This window comes from Myxocyprinus asiaticus, chromosome 2 (genome assembly GCF_019703515.2).
Source record: "Myxocyprinus asiaticus isolate MX2 ecotype Aquarium Trade chromosome 2, UBuf_Myxa_2, whole genome shotgun sequence".
Lineage (NCBI taxonomy): Eukaryota > Metazoa > Chordata > Actinopteri > Cypriniformes > Catostomidae > Myxocyprinus > Myxocyprinus asiaticus.
Genome location: NC_059345.1, coordinates 12083229 through 12102539, shown reverse-complemented (window position 1 = coordinate 12102539; position 19311 = coordinate 12083229). Strand labels below are relative to the sequence as shown.

Here is a 19311-nt window from a genome sequence, read left to right as displayed (position 1 = left end):
AGGATATTACTCAACTCCATTATATCTTGACTAACCAACCAATCTCCTCCTCTGCTGCTGTCACTGTACTGTATGATGTGTACGTTACCTCTTAAAACCAGTGTGGTCATGCACTGGAACTGGGAATGCTTGTTGTGAACAGTGAGGCACTTAGTGTGTACTTGATCTCTATGGCAAAATAATTAGTATACAAATATTTATGTTGCCTTTGTCACTGGAAAGTTGTGCTAGGGTTTTAATATTTAAAGACAGGTAAATGATTTTTGAGCCCTATTTCTATTAGATGTGCAATGATGTAAATGTTTAGCGAATGCACGTACAATGAAATAACCAGGATGAATACTCAGAGAGAAATCCCTCCAGTATGAAACAATATTGAATATGTACGCTAAAAAATAGAAATGGCAAATATTGTATACATTAAAAAAACTCCCTTTACACTAGTTTTAAGTCAACATGAAATTCAAATGGACTCTATTTACTTTCTTAATGCACATTCCTGGTCTTGTTGTGCATGATCTTTACATGTTATTCAAAGATTTTTTTTTTTAATCTTTTATCAAAATGTATTAACTTGCTTACTCTGAAACATTCCTTTTTATCTGACGTCATCTAGGGTGCGAGGGTGGGGAAACTAATGTTACCCGATAGCTGAGTGGTATTTAGGCATGGTTTTAGGCTACTCTTTTAAGTATTGCAGCCTTTCTAAAATCTTGCCAATGGTTAATGTGGTAATTCTGTGATCATTTACTCACCCTCTTGCTGTTCAAAGTTATAAGACTTTCTTCCGTTGAACATGAACACAAAATGAGATGTTAAGCAGAATATTAGTGACTGACACAGCCTCAGTAACTATTCATTCATTTTAATTGTGCAGCGTCAACATTTTTCATATTTTCTCCACTGAAGAAAGTCAGTCATATGGGTTTGAAATAACATTGGGGTGAGTTAATGATGACAGAATTTTATTTTGGGGTTAAAGGGATAGTTCACCCAGAATTGAAATTTCTCTCATCATTTACTAACCCTAATGCCATCCCAGATGTATCTGACTTTCTTTTTCTGCATTACACAAATTAAGATTTTTAGAAGATTATCTCAGCTCTGTAGGTCCATACAGTGCAAGTGAATGGTGGTCTGAACTTTGAAGGTCTAAAAAGCACATAAAGGCTGCATAAAAGAAATCCATATGACTCCAGTGATTAAATCTGTCTTCAGAAGCGATTATGCTTGATAAGCCGACAACGCATGAGGTCATGTAAACGCCTTAAGCCAGCGCCACACTAGCTGATTTTTCCAGGGATTTTTAAGTGTAAGCTTCATTTACATATTCTCCGGCCAGTACAGGGGAAAACGGAGTGCACTTCAGCGTCTGCCAGCGGGAAATTGTTAATCCTTGACTGCTGGGACTCCCTGATGAGTTCGCTGTTCCAGCACCTAGAAAAGCACATTAAAATGGTCAGGAAAAAATCGTTCTGTCACTGGGGTGAACACTTGTGGTCTCGTTGAGTGACTAATGAGCTGTTTCTTTAACTGAAGAACTGACAAGATGTCATGCTCATCTGAACATCAACTGATCAGCACATGTAGATTTTTGCCCGTTACCCCAATTTCACATTGCATAAACACCTTTACCAGTGTTCTTACCAGCTTATCTAATCTGCACGTTTTGGTGTCAAAAGTAGAAAATAGTCTGATTATTTCATCTTATGTAAACATTGTCATTTATTTATTAGCTGATTTTGATCGTTATCAATGTATTGCTGTGCATGTAAACGCTCTCAGTATGTAAGTAAAATGGGTTGCGAATAATTTCATGTTGACTTTAACGTTAATTCAGTTCTCAGTGTTTCATATTGGAGGGGGGAGCCAAAACTCAGTCATGCTCATGGACCTCTGTACATCTGTAAGTACCTCTTGAAAACAGGGTAGGCTGTGTGTTTATGATTTGTATGTCTTATATTGAATTTCAATACCTACTGCAAGTTACTCATTACTACACTACAGTGTATAGTTCAGCGTAAACGTTCACAATGTGTTCATTTACCATCTATAGAGATACCTCTGTATGTTCATGCACAGTTGTAGACAACAATTTTATGCTTATATATTTCTTTGTGTTGTGTCTTAATTTTGTTGTGTTGTGTCTTAATTTTGTTGTATTGTGGCTAAATATATTTGTGATGTGGCTAAAAGTATTTGTGTTGTGTCTTAATTTTGTTGTATTGTGTCTTAATTTTGTTGTGTTGTGGCTAAATGTATTTGTGTTGTGTCTTAATTTTGTTGTGTTGTGGCTAAATATATTTGTGTTGTGTCTTAATTGTGTTGTGTTGTGTCTTAATTTTGTTGTGTTGTGGCTAAATATATTTGTGTTGTGACTTAATTTTGTTGTGTTGTGACTTAATATATTTGTGTTGTGTCTTAATTTTGTTGTGTTGTGTCTTAATTTTGTTGTGTTGTGGCTAAATATATTTGTGTTGTGTCTTAATTTTGTTGTGATGTGGCTAAATATATTTGTGTTGTGACTTAATTTTGTTGTGTTGTGGCTAAATATATTTGTCTTGTGGCTAAATGTATTTGTGTTGTGTCTTAATTTTGTTGTGTTGTGGCTAAATATATTTGTGTTGTGTCTTAATTTTGTTGTGTTGTGGCTAAATATATTTGTGTTGTGTCTTAATTTTGTTGTGATGTGGCTAAATATATTTGTGTTGTGACTTAATTTTGTTGGGTTGTGGCTAAATGTATTTGTGTTGTGGCTAAATGTATTTGTGTTGTGTCTTAATTTTGTTGTGATGTGGCTAAATATATTTGTGTTGTGGCTAACTATATTTGTGTTGTGTCTTAATTTTGTTGTGTTGTGGCTAAATATATTTGTGTTGTGTCTTAATTTTGTTGTGATGTGGCTAAATATATTTGTGTTGTGTCTTAATTTTGTTGTGATGTGGCTAAATATATTTGTGTTGTGACTTAATTTTGTTGTGTTGTGGCTAAATATATTTGTGTTGTGACTTAATTTTGTTGTGTTGTGGCTAAATATATTTGTGTTGTGACTTAATTTTGTTGTGTTGTGGCTAAATGTATTTGTCTTGTGGCTAAATGTATTTGTGTTGTGTCTTAATTTTGTTGTGTTGTGGCTAAATATATTTGTGTTGTGTCTTAATTTTGTTGTGATGTGGCTAAATATATTTGTGTTGTGTCTTAATTTTGTTGTGATGTGGCTAAATATATTTGTGTTGTGTCTTAATTTTGTTGTGATGTGGCTAAATATATTTGTGTTGTGTCTTAATTTTGTTGTGTTGTGGCTAAATATATTTGTGTTGTGTCTTAATTTTGTTGTGTTGTGTCTTAATTTTGTTGTGTTGTGGCTAAATATATTTGTGTTGTGACTTAATTTTGTTGTGTTGTGGCTAAATGTATTTGTCTTGTGGCTAAATGTATTTGTGTTGTGTCTTAATTTTGTTGTGTTGTGGCTGAATATATTTGTGTTGTGTCTTAATTTTGTTGGGTTGTGGCTAAATATATTTGTGTTGTGACTTAATTTTGTTGTGTTGTGGCTAAATATATTTGTGTTGTGGCTAAATGTATTTGTGTTGTGACTTAATTTTGTTGTGTTGTGGCTAAATATATTTGTGTTGTGGCTAAATATATTTGTATTGTGTCTTAATTTTGTTGTGTTGTGGCTAAATATATTTGTGTTGTGTCTTAATTTTGTTGTGTTGTGGCTAAATATATTTGTATTCTGGCTAAATATATTTGTGTTGTGGCTTAATTTCTTTGTGTTGTGTCTTAATTGTGTTGTGTCTTAATTTTGTTGTGTTGTGGCTAAATATATTTGTGTTGTGGCTTAATTTCTTTGTGTTGTGTCTTAATTTTGTTGTGTTGTGTCTTAATTTTGTTGTGTTGTGGCTAAATATATTTGTGTTGTGACTTAATTTTGTTGTGTTGTGGCTAAATATATTTGTGTTGTGGCTAAATGTATTTGTGTTGTGTCTTAATTTTGTTGTGTTGTGGCTAAATATATTTGTGTTGTGACTTAATTTTGTTGTGTTGTGGCTAAATATATTTGTGTTGTGGCTAAATGTATTTGTGTTGTGTCTTAATTTTGTTGTGTTGTGGCTAAATTTATTTGTGTTGTGGCTAAATGTATTTGTGTTGTGACTTAATTTTGTTGTGTTGTGGCTAAATATATTTGTGTTGTGGCTAAATGTATTTGTGTTGTGTCTTAATTTTGTTGTGTTGTGGCTAAATATATTTGTGTTGTGTCTTAATTTTGTTGTGTTGTGGCTAAATATATTTGTGTTGTGACTTAATTTTGTTGTGATGTGGCTAAATATATTTGTGTTGTGTCTTAATTTTGTTGTGATGTGGCTAAATATATTTGTGTTGTGTCTTAATTTTGTTGTGATGTGGCTAAATATATTTGTGTTGTGTCTTAATTTTGTTGTGATGTGGCTAAATATATTTGTGTTGTGTCTTAATTTTGTTGTGTTGTGGCTAAATATATTTGTGTTGTGTCTTAATTTTGTTGTGTTGTGTCTTAATTTTGTTGTGTTGTGGCTAAATATATTTGTGTTGTGACTTAATTTTGTTGTGTTGTGGCTAAATGTATTTGTCTTGTGGCTAAATGTATTTGTGTTGTGTCTTAATTTTGTTGTGTTGTGGCTAAATATATTTGTGTTGTGTCTTAATTTTGTTGGGTTGTGGCTAAATATATTTGTGTTGTGACTTAATTTTGTTGTGTTGTGGCTAAATATATTTGTGTTGTGGCTAAATGTATTTGTGTTGTGACTTAATTTTGTTGTGTTGTGGCTAAATATATTTGTGTTGTGGCTAAATATATTTGTGTTGTGTCTTAATTTTGTTGTGTTGTGGCTAAATATATTTGTGTTGTGTCTTAATTTTGTTGTGTTGTGGCTAAATATATTTGTATTCTGGCTAAATATATTTGTGTTGTGGCTAAATATATTTGTGTTGTGGCTTAATTTCTTTGTGTTGTGTCTTAATTTTGTTGTGTTGTGTCTCAATTTTGTTGTGTCTTAATTTTGTTGTGTTGTGGCTAAATATATTTGTGTTGTGGCTTAATTTCTTTGTGTTGTGTCTTAATTTTGTTGTGTTGTGTCTCAATTTTGTTGTGTTGTGGCTAAATATATTTGTGTTGTGACTTAATTTTGTTGTGTTGTGGCTAAATATATTTGTGTTGTGGCTAAATGTATTTGTGTTGTGTCTTAATTTTGTTGTGTTGTGGCTAAATATATTTGTGTTGTGACTTAATTTTGTTGTGTTGTGGCTAAATATATTTGTGTTGTGGCTAAATGTATTTGTGTTGTGTCTTAATTTTGTTGTGTTGTGGCTAAATTTATTTGTGTTGTGGCTAAATGTATTTGTGTTGTGACTTAATTTTGTTGTGTTGTGGCTAAATATATTTGTGTTGTGGCTAAATGTATTTGTGTTGTGTCTTAATTTTGTTGTGTTGTGGCTAAATGTATTTGTGTTGTGGCTAAATATATTTGTGTTGTGACTTAATTTTGTTGTGATGTGGCTAAATATATTTGTGTTGTGGCTAAATGTATTTGTGTTGTGGCTAAATATATTTGTGTTGTGACTTAATTTTGTTGTGATGTGGCTAAATATATTTGTGTTGTGGCTAAATGTATTTGTGTTGTGGCTAAATATATTTGTGTTGTGACTTAATTTTGTTGTGATGTGGCTAAATATATTTGTGTTGTGGCTAACTATATTTGTGTTGTGTCTTAATTTTGTTGTGTTGTGGCTAAATATATTTGTGTTGTGGCTAAATATATTTGTGTTGTGTCTTAATTTTGTTGTGTTGTGGCTAAATATATTTGTGTTGTGGCTAAATATATTTGTGTTGTGACTTAATTTTGTTGTGATGTGGCTTATTTTATTTTTGTGTTGTGGCTTAATGTCTTTGTGTTGTGTCTTAATTTTGTTGTGTTGTGACTTAATTTATTTGTGATGTGGCTTATTTGTGTTGTGGCTAAATATATTTGTGTTGTGACTTAATTTTGTTGTGATGTGGCTTATTTTATTTTTGTGTTGTGGCTTAATGTCTTTGTGTTGTGTCTTAATTTTGTTGTGTTGTGACTTAATTTATTTGTGATGTGGCTTAATTGTGTTGTGGCTAAATGTATTTGTGTTGTGTCTTAATTTCTTTGTGTTTTGTCTTAATTTTGTTGTGTTTTGTCTTAATTTTGTTGTATTGTGTCTTAATTTCTTTGTGTTTTGCCTTAATTTTGTTGTGATGTGGCTTATTTTATTTTTGTGTTGTGGCTAAATGTATTTTTGTTGTGTCTTAATTTTGTTGTGTTTTGTCTTAATTGTGTTGTGTCTTAATTTCTTTGTGTTGTGGCTTAATTTATTTGTGTTGTGGTTTTATTTGTGTTGTGACTTAATTTATTGGTATTGTGCACCTCTGAGCCACCATTATCAAATGATCCAAAAACACTTTAAACTGCAGACAGCCCATTGAAGAGACTGCAGGTATTTCCCTTACAGCCTCCTTGTCATTCCTGTGGAAAATCAAAGATGGCGCTGCTGTGAATAAGGTCTACTAAACTTCAGTGTGTTACTCGCCCTGCGCCGTTTATGCTATGGACATCAATGATACCTCAGACAATGCGGCTTGTTGAGGAGAGCTGGGTTATGATTTTCTAAGCAATTAGACTTACAATTTTCACCTGGTGGATTATAAAATGCACGAAAAAATCACTTTTACTAACATTGAAGGATGGAACCAAGTCATAGCTACTGTAGATACCAGAATATCATAAAGACATGGGGGTGGTGGGCCTATTTGGCTTGCTTCAGTAGTATGCAACCATCAGGAACACCTTAGCAACCACATAGCAACGCCCTGGCAACCACCCAGATAACCCCAGCATTGTTGCAGTGAGTTTTGCACAGGTGAGTGGGGTGATTCAGTATGGTATGTACACAATCTAAAGCATTCAAAACACGCACGCACATAAACCTACCCATTGTGCCTCTGGCTTTCAGTCCTGGAGTGATTTGATCTGGGACATCTCTCATATTCCATTAGGGAATAATGCTGGCCCACTTCCTCAGCAAAGTCAAGGAGATCATCTGTCTGAAGAGTGCACGTCAGGGACCTGAAATAATGAGGGGAAAGTGGCAGCTTATGTCTGTCAACACACCTTACGTTTTCCTTGGGGAATTCATGACTTATTCAATTAAATAATCTAAAGTACAAGCTAAAAACAAACTTCCCTTCTGATCAGACTGTTCCATCAGTTAATGTAGACAGATTTTAAAGGAATATTCCTGGTTTAGTACAAGGTAAGCTAAACCGACAGCATTTGTGGCATAATGTTGATTACCACCACAAAAAATAATTTTGACTTGTTCCTCCTTTTCTTTAAAAAAACAGGAAGCAAAAATCTAGGTTACAGTGAAGCACTTACAATGGAAGTGAATGGGGCCAATTTTCGGACGGCTTAAAGGCAGAAATGAAAGGTGTATAATTTTATAAAGGCACATATTAATTCTTCTGATAAAACTTTATTATTATATTAGTTGTAAAGTTGTCTGAATCCTAAATTTTTTGGTCATATTAGTGTTTACACCTTTGCGTCGTCATGGCAACAATGTTGTCAAATTGGATATAACTTTAAACAGAAAAGGTAAGTAAGAGATTTTATCACACTAAAATCATGTTAACACCCATATTGTTTACGTCTTGTGGCTATACTTTTGAAACAGCCTTTTCCAGAATATTTCCTACAATTTCCAGTTTAGAGGTCATGTGTGAACACAACACTTTTGAAAATACTGGTAAATTTTGCTCTGGCAATTTTCCTTAATGCAAAGTTGTATCATTACCTATACATTTCCTTAATGATGGTATGTGTAAACAGCACATTTGGTACATTTACCAGTAAAGGCAACCCAAAGATTTTCCTGTAATTTACCTGGTTGCATGTGTGAAAGGGGCTAGTGAGTATTTTAATGTTTACAGATTGCCCCTATTCACTTCCATTTTAAGTTCCTCACTGTAAACCTTTTTTTATTTTTTATTTTATTTTTAAAGAAAAGGAGGAACAAGTCAAAATAATTTTTTTAAGTAGTCAGCATTATGCCACAAATTCTATCGATTGAGCTTAACTTGTATTGAACCCTGAATATTCCTTTAACTTCCAGTTCAGTAAATTCTGTGGAGTTATAGTATATATAGAGAGGTTTACAGACAATGTAGACAACCAACCCAAGGTCTGGAATAGCTTCCTCTTGAGTGTCGTGATGGGAAAATGCAAGTGCATAGTAGGAATATGGATTACAAATTAACATTCTGTTGGTTAAACCAAATAAAATCTTTCAAACATCAGTGAACTGTTTATAGACAAAAAATTGTGGCAAAACTATAAAGATCTACTTAGTTTGTATCAAATGTTTGCCAATACTGGGAATTTAAATTAACAGCGTTATAGTATTTATACCTGCTTCTCTTGATGCTGTTGAATGATAGGGTGAAAAACTCCTTAATCTGGAGCTTCGTCTAAAAATAGGTGAACAGTGGGAAGAAGGCTGTCCACCTGACCTGGACTCCTTCATGCAATCCTGCAATGGACATATATGCGATGTAAACACAAGCAGTAGAAAAGTGCAAGAACTGGAATGAAATCAAAGACATCTTATAGATTTGATCCTTCAGTGAGCTTTTGTGCCCTCTGCTGGCTACCACTGATTCATAGAAAAACCTATAACACCTCCTGTGTAGAGTCTGTTTAGTCTCGATCTTGAAACCTTTGAAGAATAAATAATAAATAAATACGGCTTTAGGCTGGATCTGGGTCCCGTTACTTGGTGTCTTGATCAACCCCTAGTTGGCACAGTATCAATCTAAAAATGAACCACTTTCCCCTTAATATTTAAAAGAAAGTCTGATATCAAAGTATGTGTGTAACTAAGTGTGTTTTAGGGTGTGTTTGTTTCATGACCCTTTCATAACCCCACTAAAAGGAAAGATGTCTCGACAGCTTCTGAACTCTTTAGAGGTGTATACCTCAAAGGTAACTTGTATTTTCATTTTCTGTTCATTAAAAAGTTTTGGTCAAACCATTTGATTTTTTATTGATCTCTAATGTCTATTAAATGCTGGTTTTCATTATAATAAATTAGTGCCCAACCGATATATCGGTTGGCCGATATTATCGGCCAATATTAGCCTTTCACCGATATATTGGTATCAGCGTACAGTATATGTTTACCGATATGCGCCGATATGAAAACTTTTTTTCAGAACATATAATGCAAAAAACAATGCTTTAGAATTGGTGTCATTATGTAGTCTGTCCAGCAGACAACAGCCCAGCAGTTCAAAGCTGAACTGACGGTAGCTCTGCAGACAGGGTGGAGTTGAGCGGTCTCTTCTCTGTAAGTTGCTAACTAGTTTGTGAAATACATACTGGAAAGTTAATAAACAATGACCCCATCATTTTCCTTTTTCATTATTACTAATATAATGTTAACCCTGTCTATGGCAACAATGTCACTCATGTCTGTTTGCTGTTAGCCAGCTATAGTTTGTCAATGCAGTCAGTAATGTTTGAAAGGTAAACATCAGAGCATCTTTTTGCAGCTCAACAGACAACGGTGCAGTGGTGGATTGTGTCTGTTGAGCGTTGATTTCACGCTATGTTATTACCTAGTTGGTGAGACACAATGCTGTAAAGTAAAATAAACAAAGTCCATCTTTTACTCTCCGTGTCAACGAGCTTATAGCTTACTAGCTAATCGTGTAGCTACTTTCATTGTTGTCAGCTGAGTGGAAGCTTATGTGTAAACATGTATTCACCAAACTGTTTTGTTCAGGATTCACAGTTTGGTATCCCCTTCAACCAAACAATTCCAGTCTTTGCATTTACAAAATTTAATATTTAAAAGTCTGGTTTTCCACCGTTGAAAGTTTCCCCTGAACTTGTATAGCAGAATACGGTGTAACACCACTGCTTATCTGTTTATCTTTACTCGGCAGTATTAATATAGTCAGCATTTGACTGATACTAAACAGTACTGATGTTTATTTAGCTATTTATTGTAATTTTATTTATTCTTTATTTTCTCAGTGTTCATTTCTAGAATTTGTTGACAATGTATAATAATAATGTCAAATATTCTTTGATAAAAATATTTGTTTAAGAAAGCAGCCTTCTGAGTACCTTTGCATAGTCACAATCCACATAGAATAGGTCTGTTTTCATTCCAATTCAAAAATTAAATATACCGGCCATCATATCGGTAATCGGTGAATTTTCCCCCTCTAAAATCGGTATCGGTCTCAAAAATCCCATATCAGTCGGGCTCTATAATAAATGTTGAGTTTTGGACAAATGTTGAAATATTGAAAATGTTACCGTCGAATGTTTGCAATGAATGCTGCATGATTCAGCATTTCCCCTTTTTCAGGTCGTTACAATTTAGAGCCTCGTTCTTGGACTGACAGATTTTGGTCTTTGTCTCAGTCTGTTTCTTGGGGTTAGGTCTTGATTTGGGTCTTGACTGCATTGTATTGCCAACAATTTAATTATCTGTTCAATATGTGGATCATGTAATGAATATACATAGGCTACCTGTAAAACATACATGTCTGTGTGTAGATTCAAGAGAAAAACTGATCATCAAAGGGGGCAGTGAAGGCAAGTGAGGAACCTCCGATATCTGATCTCTGATCCTGTGTCGTCTTTGCCTCCATGGAGCTGAAGAGAGATGTATTTGGGATGAGAGAGACTTCTTTGCACTCTTTCTTGTCATTGCCCTCTAAAGGCAATAAAATATATTACAAAAGTAATAAGCAACATAGCAATCAGTATTGTTGTTTCTGGATATGATGCTAATCGAAAGGTGTAACATACACTGTAATTGAAGTAGCTTATATAAATTAATTTATACTGCTCAATAAATAAGAACTTACAGAAAAACTTACTCCAGAGAAAGGTGAAACGAGCTTGGGCTCTGGGAAAAGAAAGCTTCCAGCGACTTCCTCAAAACTGGCCAGTATTTCACCAGCTGTACAAAAGCATTTTGGATGCAACTTAAAGGAATATTCTGGGTTCAGCACAAGTTAAGATCAATCGACAGCATTCGTGGCATAATGTTGATTACCACAAAAAAAATATTTCTAAATTTATTTGAAAATGCAAAAATTGAGGTTACAGTGAAATGGGGTGACTTTTTTTGAAGTTTTAAAGGCAGAAATGTGAAGCTTATCATATAGCATTTACATTAAGTCTTCTGTTAAAACTCATGTATTTTTTGAGCTGTAAAGTTGTTTAAATCGTTTTTACAGTCGTTTTACAGTTTTAGGGTTTACGCTGTCATGGCAACAAAGTTGTAAAATTGGATATAACTTTACACAGATAAGGTTAGTAAGTGATTTTATCACACTAAAATCATGTTAACACACATATTGTTTATGTCTTGTGGCTATACTTTTGAAACAGTGAGTATTTTAACAGTGCATCACTGGAACTCAGATGTTTGCTTTTTTTTTTTTTTTTTTTTTTTTTTAAGAAAACAAGGGACAAGTCGAAATGAATTTTTGTGGTAATCAATATTATGTCACAAATGCTGTCGACTGAGCTTAAGTTTTATTGAACCCGGAATATATTTCTTTAAATTAAGCTGTGACTTGTAAATTTGTATGCCACTATGGTACAATAAATTGCAAAAAGTCAAATTGATTCGGTTTTACCTGGGGGAATCAACTGAATGAGTTCAACTTTCACAGTTTCACCTAGAAAAGAGAAGAATTATTCTTCGATAAGAAACATTTCAGATCAGAAGACAGAAGGACAACTGTGGAGAAATAGCAAAAAAAAAAAAAGAAAAAGGAAATTTTAAATTCAGCAATTGTAGCAGAATCGGTGGCAAACTTCAGCATCTCAAGAAAAAAGTGAGTTTACATATATACCGGTGAGAAAAATAGTTTTATTTCAATCTTTTAAATTTTATAAAAAAAAATACATGGAATAGATCATAAATAAGCATCCATTATAGTATATATACATACATATATATATATATATATATATATAAAGGGTTGTGGAGTAACAGAATACATGCAACGGGATTACGTATTTAAAATACAAAATATAACTAACTGTATTCCACTACAGTTACAGTTTAAATAATTGATAATTAGAATACAGTTACAGTCAAAAAGTATTTTGATTACTGAAGAGATTACTTTGCATTTTATTGTCATTTGTTTGATTTCATATTTAGTCCTTTCAAATGGAATACATTTATATGTTAGATGTGTTACATTCATACGAGCAGACAGAGAAGTAAGTTTGGAGCAGAAGAAATAGAAATAAACCTTGTGTAAATTGTTAGCTTTATGCTAAGCTAAAATGCTATTTCAAGCCATTTTACATGCACGTTACCAGGCACAATCATATTTTTTTAACAAGAAAATTCACGTTGGATCATAATTTCTTTTTTTCTAGTAAGATCTTTGATATTAGGGCAAAAATCATATTCTTGATAATACTTTTTTAAAGAAATTCATAATACTTACACCTGAAACAGTAAATATTCTCAGCTTTTGTAAAATATCTTTCCAAGACTAACGATTACTGAAAGTAATCTGTTTAGTAGTTCGCGTTCTGCTTGTTGTGGTGATTCATTCAGTGAAGAAAAATGACAGTAGACAAAATAGGTGTGCGTTTGGTTTATATGGTCATCATCAAGAGTACCAGAAATATAGCAGCTGAATACCAAAAAAAAAAAAAAGGAAAACAAATTGCAAATAAAACTTGCACTTGAGATTTTCAACTTAAATATTAATCAAACCATCTAGACTTTTCTAGGTACAATAATAAAAGTAAATCAATGTAACAGCAAATCAGAATTAGCGGACACAGAAAACACCTTAGTCTGATTTTTTCAATCTGACTGGCCAGCTAGTGTTGTACTGTACATGCTAGTTAGAAATCCTGTAACATTCTTTGAATGCTCAGAAACATTTAAATGAGTTTACTCTGAAAGGTCTGTATATTATGTGAGCAAATAACTGAATATACTTGGAAAAACAACTTTAAATGGCAGAATTAGCTCGCACTTACCAATATCAAAGGCGAAATTTAATTTTCATTGTATTAGGGCTAGTGTCTGTCAGTTCTTGACACCACTGTATAAGAACCATGAAAATGAAAAACTGCTTCTTAGTTAATTCTTAATAAACACCAGAACTGAATGTCAGACTAAAGGGGGAAAAAAAACATTAAAGGATATGATAAAATAAATGCAAAAGTGCATCTGATACTTCAGTTCTGAGAACGCTATGAGATGCCTATATATTGTTTTAAGGGGGGGGGGGTTATTTCCCTTTGGCTCTATTCTCCGTACACACTTTCGTCACTGTAGGCAATGTAAAGGAAGAAATCTTCTTCATGATGCTCCTGCGTGTTAGAAACAGAACAGAAATGATAAGAGAAACTACATGGTGTAATATCGACAAGAAAAAGCAAAGTAAAAAAAAGAGAGAGAACTACCTGGTATAGCTGGCCCATGGTGGCAGAGGTAGGGGGAATGACATTGTTTACGAAGAAGAAGAGTGCATCCTCAGCTCTCAGGTGAATTCGTTTTCGGATGAGAAAGTAAAACTGGCCCACTGAAAATATACAAATATAAAACATTATATAAATAAAACATGCTTTTATAGGTTGTTTTACTAAGCTAACATCAAAAGGCTCAATACAAAACCAAAAACCCGACAATAGATACCATCTATAATAGATATCATCTCAATTAATAATTAACATAACTGGCAAAATTACTTACCTGTCAGATCAGAAGGGACAAGATATTTCTTCTTGTCTAGGTCCCCTATTCTGGCTTTAGGAGCTTTTTCCACAATTACCTAAAAGAGAAAACAAACATTTAGTCTTACAGTTCATTTGAAAGTGTATGGGAATGTGTTGTACAGTTAGGCTAGTCTTAGTTGAAACTTACTGAAATTAATGGTTTACTTTCATTTCAATTCACTCATTTCTTTGCCGTCTCAAACCCACCGTATGTGATTTCTGACCTTGTGCAAAGAGGATCTGAGAAAAACTGCTCTATTTTTGATAATGAGGCTGTAGATGAGTAATGAAATGAAACTCTTAAACTTAGTCTGTGTCCAAAATACAAAATTCCAGCTATTTAAGACTGGTTCTTAAGAAATTATTTTTTTTGGGCTTTATTTTTTTTTTACATTGATATAACAGACTCATGGAGCTACACTTGCAAAATTGCTGATACATTGTATCAGTTGATGTAACATATGTAAATTACTACTAGTGGTCGACTGATATTCTGAATTTTTCAATTATCGGCATCGGCCGACAAAATGTCCTGTTTATCTGATTAGTGTCTAAAGCCGCAACGGCGCAGAGAATCGCCAGCTTGCACGTCAAGGAGCCATCTGAGACATGTAAATGGCCAACCACAGTTTGTTTTGTTTTTAGTGCCATCGTGTTACAACAATAATAGACCGGCGAGCAACACAGTCTCATTTGAAGTTAAGTAAATGTTATACACTCACTGAGAACTTTATTAGGAACACTATGGTCCCAGTAAAGTGCCTGGCATGGTCTTCTGCGGTTGTAGCCCATCCGCCTCAAGGTTCGGCATGTTGTGTATTCCGAGATGCTATTCTGCTCACTACAATTGTACAGAGTGGTTATCTGAGTTACTGTAGCCTTTCTGTCAGCTCAAACCAGTCTGGCCACTCTCTGTTGACCTCTCTCATCAACAAGGCATTTCCATCCACAGAACTACACTCACTGGATGTTTTTTGATTCTGGCACCATTCTGAGTAAATTCTAGTGACTGTTGTGCATGTAAATCCCAGGAGATCAGCAGTTACAGAAATACTCAAACCAGCCCGTCTGGCACCAACAATCATGCAACGGTCAAAATCACTGAGATCACATTTTTTCCCCATTCTGATGGTTGATGTGAACATTAACTGAAGCTCCTGACCCGTATTTGCCTGATTTTATGCATTGCACTGCTGTCACACAATTGGCTGACTAGACAATCGCATTAATAAGTTGGTGTACCTAATAAAGTGCTCAGTAAGTGTATATTCACTGTGCACTGTATGTGAAATTAGTTTGAGTCTGTCTTTTTGTTCTTTCTTCCTAATGTATTACAATTTCTTTATGTGCAAACAATTACTAAAATGGGAAGACTAAACAGAAACCAGAAGAAACTGCTTTCTACTATCTAAAACACAAAATCTAATTTTATTTATTATTATTTCTACAAAGTTACTTCCATTCACTTCCATTTTAAGTGTCTCACTGCAATCCAGATTTATGCTGTTTTAAAGAAGGGACTATTTCAAATTATTGTGGTAATCAACTTTATGCCACAAATGCTGTTGATTGAGCTTAACTTGTTTTGAACCCGGAATATTCCTTTAATTTTATTAGCCAATTTATGCATGTCATTTACTATTATATTAACTGTGTGATATATCGGCATTTTATCGGCCACCCTGCTTTCTGAATATTGGCATCGGCCATTAAAAAACCCATATTGGTCGACCACTAATTACTACTGTGTTTCTGATGGGAAGGGTTGACATGATAATCTTTGGTTACAAGATGAACTTATGAAAAACTGTGTTTTGTTTTATTTGTCATTAATGGATCCAAAACTCTTAATCTCATGTAAAGGAGATGTTCTGTTGTATATTATTATTTAGAATTTGGTCATACAATATACTTAGGATTACTAGTTGTGTTGTTTTTATGGTAAAGCAGTCCTTGTGGACAGCCTGTGGACATAAACATGTTGACAGAACATCTAAGCTATACAAGTTTCACAGCACACCATGTTCCTACCCAAAGAAATGTATCATTTTATATAATTGCATTTTAAATAAAACCATGCATAAATACCACGATAATAGTGGTGGAGGTTCAGTCTTTCCATGAGCACTTATGGATCAAATCACAAGGGACAACTAAACAAAGCACATAATGATAAAGGCTCTTTTTGGCTGAAAGATTAACAAGGCCTTCAGCAGTTTCGCCCTTCACATGCTTCTTATGCTAAATCTCTTTGTTTAACTTATGGTTAGTAAGAAAGGCTGTACACACGGTGTATATTCTATCTTAAGATGCGCCGATAATATCATGCAGATATATTACGACTATCACGCTTTACTGTGAGCTATGACGCAAACTTGTGTTTCCACATCTCGTGCGCTATAAAACAACTTACAGGAACCCTGTCTGGGTATTTCTTCCTGATCTTCTCTCCCTCTGACCGTCGCTTTTCAAAGGGATGCTCTTCTTTGTATTGGAACTTCATGCTTGTTTGATGAAGCCGAAAATACACGGTAAATTCGTCTTATCCGCACAATGTACTCTCCGAGTAAGCTGATGGTTGCACGCGCACAGCTGTGTTTTCCCCTTCTGCCGCGCATTAATACCATTACACTGTATTTACAATATTCTTGTAAACGCAAACTTGCGTGTTTCTGAAAAACAGACCCCATAAAAAAAATCTTTGAAGCGTAAAAAAAGGATGCATTTAATTCTGTCGACTGAATACGTCGGCATTAGTATGTGTGTTGCGTATGTGTGGTAGGGACTACTTTTTCGGCAAAAGTGAAGCAGTGCTGCGGTCGGTCATATGACCTTTCAACACGCTTCCGGTAATCCAAAACGTCGTGGAAGTTCGTCTGATTAATAGGACATTAAAGGAATAGCTGGACTAAAAATTAAAATTCTCTCATAATTAACTCACCCTCATGCCATCCCAGATGTGTTTGACTTTCTTACTTCTGCTGAACACAAACGAAGATGTTCAGAAGAATATCTCAGCTCTGTAGGTCCAAACAATGCAAGTGAATGGTGACCAGAACTTGGAAGCACCAAAAAGTGCATAAAGGCAGCATAAAAGTAATCCATAAGACGCTGTTGATTTGATCCACGTCTTCTGAAGCGATCCAATCAGTTTTGGGGTGAGAACACACCCTTCACCCTTCTTCGTTCAGGGGTAAAAATAAGTTAAAAACAGCTGATCAATGGTATACTGTTTGCGAACTTTCAGACACCGGTCTCACCGCTGTGAAGTACATTTAAATATGAGGACACTCAGTAAAACCTTAGCTAATGTGTCATTAAAATGTTTTATCAATGACTTTATGCTTCATTCTATGAGTAGAATTCCCTCTAGATCACTAAAAGATGCCTTTTTAATCACTCGATGATAATTTAAAGTTTATATATATATATATATATATATATATACAGGTGCATCTCAATAAATTAGAATGTCATGGAAAAGTTCATTTATTTCAGTAATTCAACTCAAATTGTGAAACTCGTGTATTAAATAAATTCAATGCACACAGACTGAAGTAGTTTAAGTCTTTGGTTCTTTTAATTGTGATGATTTTGGCTCACATTTAACAAAAACCCACCAATTCACTATCTCAACAAATTAGAATATGGTGACATGCCAATCAGCTAATCAACTCAAAACACCTGCAAATGTTTCCTGAGCCTTCAAAATGGTCTCTCAGTTTGGTTCACTAGGCTACACAATCATGGGGAAGACTGCTGATCTGACAGTTGTCCAGAAGACAATCATTGACACCCTTCACAAGGAGGGTAAACCACAAACATTCATTGCCAAAGAAGCTGGCTGTTCACAGAGTGCTGTATCCAAGCATATTAACAGAAAGTTGAGTGGAAGGAAAAAGTGTGGAAGAAAAAGATGCACAACCAACCGAGAGAACCGCAGCCTTATGAGGATTGTCAAGCAAAATCGATTCAAGGATTTGGGTGAACTTCACAAGGAATGGACTGAGGCTGGGGTCAAGGCATCAAGAGCCACCACACACAGACGTGTCAAGGAATTTGGCTACAGTTGTCGTATTCCTCTTGTTAAGCCACTCCTGAACCACAAACAACGTCAGAGGCGTCTTACCTGGGCTAAGGAGAAGAAGAACTGGACTGTTGCCCAGCGGTCCAAAGTCCTCTTTTCAGATGAGAGCAAGTTTTGTATTTCATTTGGAAACCAAGGTCCTAGAGTCTGGAGGAAGGGTGGAGAAGCTCATAGCCCAAGTTGCTTGAAGTCCAGTGTTAAGTTTCCACAGTCTGTGATGATTTGGGGTGCAGTGTCACTGCATTGGTTAAATGACCATGGTGTTGGTGTGCTTGACTGGCCAGTAAACTCACCAGACCTGAACCCCATAGAGAATCTATGAGGTATTGTCAAGAGGAAAATGAGAAACAAGAGACCAAAAAATGCAGATGAGCTGAAGGCCACTGTCAAAGAAACCTGGGCTTCCATACCACCTCAGCAGTGCCACAAACTGATCACCTCCATGCCACGCCGAATTGAGGCAGTAATTAAAGCAAAAGGTGCCCCTACCAAGTATTGAGTACATATACAGTAAATGAACATACTTTCCAGAAGGCCAACAATTCACTAAAAATGTTTTTTTATTGGTCTTATGATGTATTCTAATTTTTTGAGATAGTGAATTGGTGGGTTTTTGTTAAATGTGAGCCAAAATCATCACAATTAAAAGAACCAAAGACTTAAACTACTTCAGTCTGTGTGCATTGAATTTATTTAATACACGAGTTTCACAATTTGAGTTGAATTACTGAAATAAATGAACTTTTCCACGACATTCTAATTTATTGAGATGCACCTGTATATATATATATATATATATATGCAGTAGAAAATGTGCAATTTATCTTAACATTTTGAATTTATGATGCTAATGTGCTAATACGCGGCCATAATATGTGCCTAATTAAACAAAAAAATTGAATGAATGGAGGAAAATGCCTCTACATAAGTAATCGTACAGATGTAGGTCAATTTGCACCAGCTCGCTGATAACTGCCACCCGCTGTGTTCATGTTGACTGATCTTGACTGACTGAACCCTGTGAGTGGGAATTAGCTGCCGGCCTCAAGGTAGGTGGCGCTCCAGGTCACACCCACCGATGACATGGACCAATGACAGTAAGAAAGTGTTTAGCAGTTGGTAAGACGTTTCCACAAATTTTGTCCAGACGAGCTGTTATGAATCACCAAAACAAATGCAAAAATGCCTTCTTTTTGGTCAGATTTTGTTCCAAATGACATCACACCCATTTGTTCTTCGATTTCATATGAAGTATAGCAGGGCCTTAAATCTTGACATCAATCTTGTCTTCTTGGCGATCATGATTTCAAGCTCGATTAAATTTCCTAGCACCAACTAGTGCTCTATGCATGCATCAAGCACTAGGAAGAGTAATCAATA

The 19311-nt window shown here is 34.8% G+C and overlaps 1 protein-coding gene and 1 long non-coding RNA gene across 2 annotated transcripts; both read right to left on the bottom strand.

Annotated features, from left to right (window-relative positions):
• Positions 1-279: 279 nt before the first annotated feature.
• LOC127411752 (uncharacterized) lies at positions 280-11022 on the bottom strand. Its single transcript, XR_007892333.1, has 5 exons — positions 10961-11022; positions 10608-10733; positions 8475-8595; positions 6996-7130; positions 280-1437 (listed from the first exon to the last, which is right to left on the bottom strand). It is a non-coding gene; the product is annotated as an uncharacterized LOC127411752 (long non-coding RNA).
• A 922-nt stretch (positions 11023-11944) lies between these two features.
• LOC127412280 (gamma-aminobutyric acid receptor-associated protein) lies at positions 11945-16470 on the bottom strand. Its single transcript, XM_051648517.1, has 4 exons — positions 16258-16470; positions 13822-13900; positions 13533-13651; positions 11945-13439 (listed from the first exon to the last, which is right to left on the bottom strand). The coding sequence occupies exons 1-4, from the start codon at positions 16345-16347 to the stop codon at positions 13374-13376; spliced, it is 354 nt and encodes a 117-aa protein (XP_051504477.1). The 5' UTR covers positions 16348-16470; the 3' UTR covers positions 11945-13373.
• Between the last annotated feature and the right edge of the window lie 2841 nt (positions 16471-19311).

What these genes read in the sequence shown, in the direction of transcription:
- LOC127412280 (XM_051648517.1), bottom strand. Translation starts at nt 16,347, where the DNA reads ATGAAGTTCCAATACAAAGAAGAGCATCCCTTTGAAAAGCGACGGTCA. An exon ending in AATACCCAGACAGGGTTCCT is followed by an intron (nt 13,901 to 16,257) that starts GTAAGTTGTTTT and finishes TTTCTCTTTTAG; the next exon opens with GTAATTGTGGAAAAAGCTCC. An exon ending in TGTCCCTTCTGATCTGACAG is followed by an intron (nt 13,652 to 13,821) that starts GTAAGTAATTTT and finishes GTATATTTTCAG; the next exon opens with TGGGCCAGTTTTACTTTCTC.